The sequence below is a fragment of the Phodopus roborovskii genome, unplaced genomic scaffold, assembly GCF_943737965.1.
Source record: "Phodopus roborovskii unplaced genomic scaffold, PHOROB, whole genome shotgun sequence".
In the NCBI taxonomy this organism is placed as follows: Eukaryota; Metazoa; Chordata; class Mammalia; order Rodentia; family Cricetidae; genus Phodopus; species Phodopus roborovskii.
Genome location: NW_026125052.1, coordinates 825,723 through 833,076, shown reverse-complemented (window position 1 = coordinate 833,076; position 7,354 = coordinate 825,723). Strand labels below are relative to the sequence as shown.

The following is a 7,354-nucleotide window of genomic DNA, read 5'->3' as shown; positions in this document are numbered from 1 at the left end:
TACCAAGGGAGGGTGTTTGTTCACAGAAAGGTCTGCCCCTGTACATTTGTATGGTGCTTTACTGACAATAACCTTAAGCTGGATACAATCCAGAATTCATCAGTAGGTGAGCAGATAAAAGATCACATGGTGTATTTACATTGCATAGTACTTCTCAGCAATACAAATGGAGTTATGCCCGGTATCACTGATGACTCTCATATTCTGCTCAAAGGAGTCAGACACCTTCAAAGTTACAGAACTCTTATAGACAACTTCAAAGCTATGGGTGGTGGCACATGCATGTAATCCCATACTCAAGAGACTGAGGCAGGAGGATTAAGAATGTGAGACCAGCTGGGTGGTGGCACATAACTTTAATCCCAGCACTCATGAGGCAGAGGCAGGTAGAGCTGAGTTTGAGGTCAGCCTGGTCTACAGAGTGAGTTCCAGGACAGCCAGGGCTACACAGAGAAACCCTGTCTCAAAAAAAAAAAAAAAAAAAAGTTTGAGATCAACCTAGGCTGCATAGGTGGCACAAGGCTAGCTAGTAATTAGCCAATGCTGCCTAGTAAGATTCTCTCAAACCCACACAACTCAAAATATAAAATGAGGATGGAAGGCAAAGAGGAATGGATTGTGAAGTAACATGAGGATATTGAGCAGGATACGTCGGTGTTATTTTGAAGGTCCTGGGTCTGGAGTGTTTATCAAAACTATCAAGTGACTTGTGGTTATGTCAGTTTACACATTAACATGTGAGCAAAGCTGTAAGGGAACATGTAAGTGTGATGTTTGTGTGGGTGAGGCGGGGCATTTGCGTGGGAGGAGACGTCCTTGCTGGAGAGACATGGTGTTTGTCAGTCTACAGAGTAGACAGAGGCTGAAATGCGGGAAAGGATGAACTTTCAAGCTTGCTCTCCTCAACAGCAGGGCAACCCCACACCACACCATCTTGCCACCCCTGTTCTTGCTTCTCTGTCCTTCTTGCTGTGACTTCAGGCCCAGGTCATGTTCCTAGGGTGACAGCAGGTACCAAGAAGAGGCTGAGCCACAGTCTATGGGAATGCCTTCAGTAGTTATCATGTGATGTGGTCCCTGAATTACCTTTGTCTTCATCATTGCCAAAACTGAACCTAGTGCTTGCAGACTCTGGGCTTCTGTCCCTGAGACTAGTTGGTGCATTCTTTAAGTCACACCAGAAATGTTCCGCAGACCTCTGCTTTCAAGATCCATTCTACATTTGATTTTAGCAGCAAAAACCCAGGAGGAATCCCATGGGTTTCTGACTTGCTCCATCCTTCTCTCTTTGTCTTCCTGCAGATCTGATTTGTACACAGTGTAACTACTGTTTACCTAAGACCTTCTGGATCCAGACCAAAGGCTCCAGCTCACGGGACTCCTCAGCAGGTGAGTACCATGGTGCTGTCACTACACAAGCAGGGGTGTTTGACTGAGCCTTAGGATTTGCCCTGCCCCCAGGCAGGTGTTACACACTTGTCAGGATGCACAAACCATGAAACATGTATGTCTGAAATCTCAGGAGACCAATAATTAAAATAATTATCTTTTCCTTGTTGAGACATGGTCTCACTGAGTAGCACAGGCTAGGCTGGGACTTGCAATCCCCTGCCTGGCATATGCTACCATACTGAGCTCAATAATTTCCTCTTCTGTTAGAAATATACACTGACATTTTACACTGAACATTTTACTAATGAGAAAACATAGCCCAGATAGTGAACTAAATCGATGTTAAAACTCTAGCATATCCCTGAACCCAGCAGAATTCACTTGGGAGCTTAGAATTGGCAGGAGGGAGTAAGGTTATCATTTACATTATCCAGGGTCAGCTCAGATAAATTCCTAGGTAGCTGACTGACAGTAAAACAAAAAATTTGAAGAGAATGACCTTCAAGGCTGAGGATTTAACTCCCTTGGTACTTATTAGCATGTTTGAGGCAGGCCCTGCGTCATTCTCCCACAATGTATACATACAAATGCACACACAATGACTGTGCCTTCAAATTGCCTGGAATTATTTCTATGGAAATGCCTCACACAGTACTTTACCCACATTTATTTGGACTCCCAAAGTATTCATGTATTATAAAAATTATAAGGAATAGGCATCTATGGGCTGGTGAGATGGCTCAGCAGGTAAAGGTGCTTGCTGCCAAGCTTGAAGATCTGAGACCCCGATGGTAGAAGGAGAGAACCCAACCATTACAAGTTGTCCCCTGAACTCTCACATATACACACAGACATCCCATACAATATATATATATAAAAGGATTTTTAAGCCAGGCGGTGGTGGTGCACACCTTTAATCCCAGTACTCAAGAAGCAAAGGCAGGGGGATCTCTGAGTTCAAGGCCAGCCTGGTCTACAAAGTGAGTTCCAGGATAGACTCCAAAGCTACACAGACAAACCCTGTTTTGAAAAACCAAAGTAAATAAAGTAGAAAGTATTTTTTAAATGGTAAAGAACAAAGATGGCTTGGCTTTTTTCTAGCTTCCAGTCTGGTTTTGGTATTTCATTAAGGCAGTTTAACTACACTGAAAAGACAACTGGCTTTTTCTAAGCCAAGTTACTATTCTGTTCACAAAGCTAAATACAGTTGAAAGAGAAGTTCCCCCTTTTCCTAGAAAAGACAATGTATTTTTCCCCCTAAGGCTAGTTATTGTTCTGCCTGATGTAACATCATTTTCATATTCCTTCTTCACAAAGTCTCAGTATCCAGAATTAGGTTTAGGAAAACATGGCAGTGAGCAGTACAGGACACCATGGCTCCAGAGCGCAACATTCTGGGTTTCTGGGCAGGGGACGGTAACTTAGTGATGATCTTGCCTAACCAGCTTGAGTCTGAGTTTGATCCCAACACTGAAAAAGCCAAGGATGCCCCTCCTTCAGCAGGATTCTGCCAGATGGCTCTTCAGGAACCACTTAGCATGTTTTCTGTCTTTAAAACTTTCCTAAAAATAGGGTGACTATTTTCACTGGAGGGCTTAAAAAAAAAAAAAAAGCATAGTTTTATATTGATTTTTACATATTGGCATTGCAGGCTCCATTTCCTAATAGTCAATACTTCCTACAAAGAATGCACTCTGCCTTAGGAAATAACTTCTGAATTCTTTCCTTCCCTCAAGCACAGGAGGCAGCTATGAGAAATAAATAACACAGTTCTGACAGATACCTGTATCTTACAGGAAGAAGGCTGCAGTCTTGAATCCCTAGTGGAGGACGGACTCTATCATTCTCTGTGGTCTTACCCTGATGATGAAAGTGTGACTGCTGGCATCTTCATGAGCTCCAGAGGTCACAGCACGCTCCCACGGACTCTCATGGCTCCTCGGATGATTTCCGAGGGAGACATAGGAGGCATTGCTCAGATCACCTCCTCTCTCTTCTTGGGCAGAGGCAGTGTGGCCTCCAACCGGCACCTCCTCCAGGCCCGGGGCATCACCTGCATCGTGAATGCTACCATCGAGATCCCCAACTTCAACTGGCCCCAGTTTGAATATGTTAAAGTGCCTCTGGCTGACATTCCTCATGCCCCCATTAGACTGTACTTTGACACTGTGGCCGACAAGATTCACAGCGTGAGCAAGAAGCATGGGGCTACCTTGGTGCACTGTGCTGCAGGTGTGAGCCGCTCGGCCACCCTCTGTATTGCATACCTGATGAAATTCCACAATGTGTGCCTGTTGGAGGCATACAACTGGGTGAAAGCCCGAAGGCCTGTCATCAGGCCCAACGTGGGCTTCTGGAGGCAGCTGATAGACTACGAGAGCCAGCTCTTCGGGAAGTCGACAGTTAAGATGGTACAGACACCCTATGGCGTCATTCCAGATGTTTATGAGAAGGAGTCCCGACACCTGATGCCTTACTGGGGGCTTTAGTGTTGCCACAGCTGGCATCCACAGCCCCTCAGCAGTACCAGCATCTGCCACACACAGTCTCCTCCCCTCTGACTCTCTCTGGTTCTCCCGAGAGTGTTTCTACACTTGTGTCCAGGTTTAAAAGACAGGGAGGGGAAATACATACATTGCTAGTAATGTTTTTTAAAACTAGCATTTTGAAATAGCAAACATGAAAACCTTCAACTGGCCTTTACTCATTTATAACAGTGTAGGATACTGTTCCTGCTTTCTTTCTGGCTCCCAAGCCTTTTGGAGCCTTGGCAGGTGCAGGAGGAGTTCACTTCAACGATCACTTAGGGCCCTGATTAATCCTCTAGAGACTAGTTTTGCCCATGGCTTGCTGGCTGGACTGATGTTTAGGGGATATCAAGGCCAGCTCAGTCTCGATTAGCTTGGTCCTTTCTTTTCTTCTGTTATTTAGCGATTCTATAAGTTAACTTAACCATTGTTATTTAGTTGATAAGTAATTATGATGAATCTGTTGCAAAGACCCTCTTGAAATCAGTGTGCCCTGGGATTATATTAGCATTATTTTTAATAAACCTATCTGCTTAACATAAGCCCTTTACTGATGATTTCAAGTGTGTGTATGTATGTGTGTGCACGTGTGTGTGTGCACGTGAAAGAGAGATGTTCTCCAGTCATTGTTCAATTGTGGCCATTAGGACAGTCATGGTCAGCACTTAAAATAGAAACAGTATAGAGTAGGTGTGTCCAACCTGCTCATAAGCAGTAAGATCCCAGGATAGCTGTGAATGTGGCCCCACATTATAGCAGATAAAGTCTTGTCACAATGTCAAAAGGTTGAGCACCCCGGTGGTGAGCGCTCATGCGCATGTGTGCATGCACACATGCACACACACACACACACACACACACACACACACACGCACACACACACACACTGATAAAAGGTGCTGCGTTCCATTTTGTCTTGGTAAATCAAAAGTGTACCAAAGTGTCAAAGTTCACCATGAAAGAAACAGAAGATAGCCAGGCAGTGATGGTGAACACCTTTAATTCTGGCACTTGGGAGGATCTCGGAGTTCGAGGCCAGTGTGATCTACAGAGCTAGTTCCAGGACAGCCAGGGCTACATAAAAAAATTCTGTCTTGAAAAAACAAAAACCAAAAAAACCCAGAAGACATGCCTTTGCTCACACAGTAACACAAAACTCCAGCATAAGCACACATTATCTAAATAGTTTTTCTGGGAAATCAGAGGAGCATACATGTAGCATTAGCACATGACCAAGAGTAATCCAAAGGGACTGGCTTTAGTGTGAAGCCAAGCTTTAAGTCAGGCAGTCTCTGAATAGGAGCCCCATAGTAATCGCTGCACTGTAGAAAGATACTTGCTGACATTCTTTGTAAGTAGGAAAAACTTCCCTGTGAAAATCCTGGCAAGGGCTGAGGGGACGGCTTGGCTGGTAAAGTGCTTGCTGTGCACACACAAGGACCCGAGTTCATGCCAGGTGTGCACTCCAGTCCCTCAGCCAATCCCCCAGGGTCATCCCCAGCTCTGCAGCAGGGCATGTCTACAGGGATTCCCCCTGCCCCCATCTCCAGGGGATCACACAGATTCCCTTCCTGACTCCCTCCCCTCACTCAATGCTTTATTCCCACCATCTTAGTAGCCTGGGAACCCACAGGCTACGCTATCAGGGGAAGCAAGCAGGCTCAGTGCTCAGCTTCACCTCTTCCTCTATCCCTGAAAAGTCCAATCGCCCAGTCTCATTCCCAGCTCTGTAGCAGACCTTTTGTTATGGCTCTCCTCGTTCTCTCCCCATTCCCAGGGGTCTAAGTAGACTTCGGTAGAACACCCTGCTTTCCTCCCTCCTGTGGACCACCCCCTCTCCAGCCCATCTCAATTCCTAAGTGTCAGCTCCCAATACCCAGAAACCATTTGACCTGGAACTACCAGTGGCCACACCTAATCAGGATCTGAGAAGAATTTCCCATCAGGTTAACAACTCTCCTAAGAGCTGGAGAGGACAACAGAAACCAAGGAACCCACCCAACAAAGACAAGACCAGATAGCTTTCCAATCCCAAATGCTTAACAGCTCCACTAGAGCCTGGAAACCCTACCACCTCAGGTATTCCAACATAGGTGAAGCACAAGAGAAAAAAAAATCTTAAAATAGCCTTTATGTGTTAGAGGTCCTTAAAGAGGAAATTAATAAATCCTTACCATCTATGAAAACACAAACAATGGGAGGGAATGAAAAAAACTAAAACAGTTCAAGACCTGAAAGTGGAAAAATAAGAAAACCCAAATGGAGGGAACTCTAGAAATGAAAATTGTAGGAACTAGAACAGGAATCACAGAGACAAGCCTTGCCAATACAATACAAGAGGTGGAAGAGAGAATCTCAGGTGTTGAAGACACCTGTTGAAGACACGATATCTCAGTGAAAGAAAATGTTAAAATAAATGTAAAAAAATCCTGACACAAGACATCCAGGAAATATAGGACACTAAGATCCAATCTAGAAACAAAGGAGAAGGAACTCACGTCAAAGTTACAGAAAAATATTAACAAAAGCATAGAGGAAGATTTCCCTACCCTAAAGAAGGAGATGCCTATTAAGATACAAGAAGCATACAGAACTCCAAATCAACTGGGCCAGAAAAGAAATGCCCCTTGCCACATAATAAAACACTGAATGTACAGAATAGGGAATTAAAGCTTCGAGGGGAAAGGACCAAATAGCATATAAAGCACCACAGACTCTAAGAGACTACCCATGAAAGGGACAGTTCAGACTACTATACCTATCAACATTTTCAGTCACCATAGATGGAGAAAATGATAAAACCAAATTTAAGCAATTTTCTATCTATAAACCCAGCCCTACAGAAGGCCCTAGCAGGAAAATTCTAACCCAAAGAGGTTAACTATGCTAGGTGGTGGTGGTGTACGGAGTTAATCACAGCACTCAAGAGGCAGAGGCAGGCAGGTCTGAGTTTGAGACTAGCCTGGTCTACAGAGTTCCAGGACAGCCAGGGTTACATAGAGAAACCCTGTCTGGGAGAAACAAAACAGAACAAAAACAAAGAAGTTAACTACATCCAAGAAAAACCATCGAATAAAAGGGAATGAATAATCCCAGACCAGCAAATCAGAACAGGGGAAGCACACATCCATACACAACAACAACAAAATAACAGGAATCAACAATACTGCTCATAGATCTCTCTCAACATCGATGATTTCAAATTCCCAGTAAAAGGATAGACGAACAGAATATATGTAAAAACAGGATCCATCCTTTTGCTGTATCTCAGAAATACACCTTAATATCAATGATAGACATTATCTAGGTAAAATGATGGGAAAGCATGTTTCAAGCAAATGGACCCAAGAAGCAAGCTGGTGTAGCCATTTTAATACCTGAAAAAACAGACTTCAAAACTGACCAGAAGAGATAGAGAAGGACACTACATACTC

At 44.1% G+C, this 7,354-nt stretch overlaps 1 protein-coding gene across 1 annotated transcript; it reads left to right on the top strand.

The window, feature by feature from the left end:
* Positions 1-1,317: 1,317 nt before the first annotated feature.
* Positions 1,318-4,462, top strand: Dusp14 (dual specificity phosphatase 14). The gene is made up of 2 exons (XM_051182847.1): positions 1,318-1,389; positions 3,189-4,462. Exon 2 carries the CDS (start codon positions 3,285-3,287, stop codon positions 3,879-3,881), a length of 597 nt encoding a protein of 198 aa, XP_051038804.1. The 5' UTR covers positions 1,318-1,389; positions 3,189-3,284; the 3' UTR covers positions 3,882-4,462.
* Positions 4,463-7,354: the final 2,892 nt, after the last annotated feature.

Bases quoted from the DNA above. Each gene is read 5' to 3' on its own strand.
- Dusp14 (XM_051182847.1), top strand. From the start codon at position 3,285: ATGAGCTCCAGAGGTCACAGCACGCTCCCACGGACTCTCATGGCTCCT.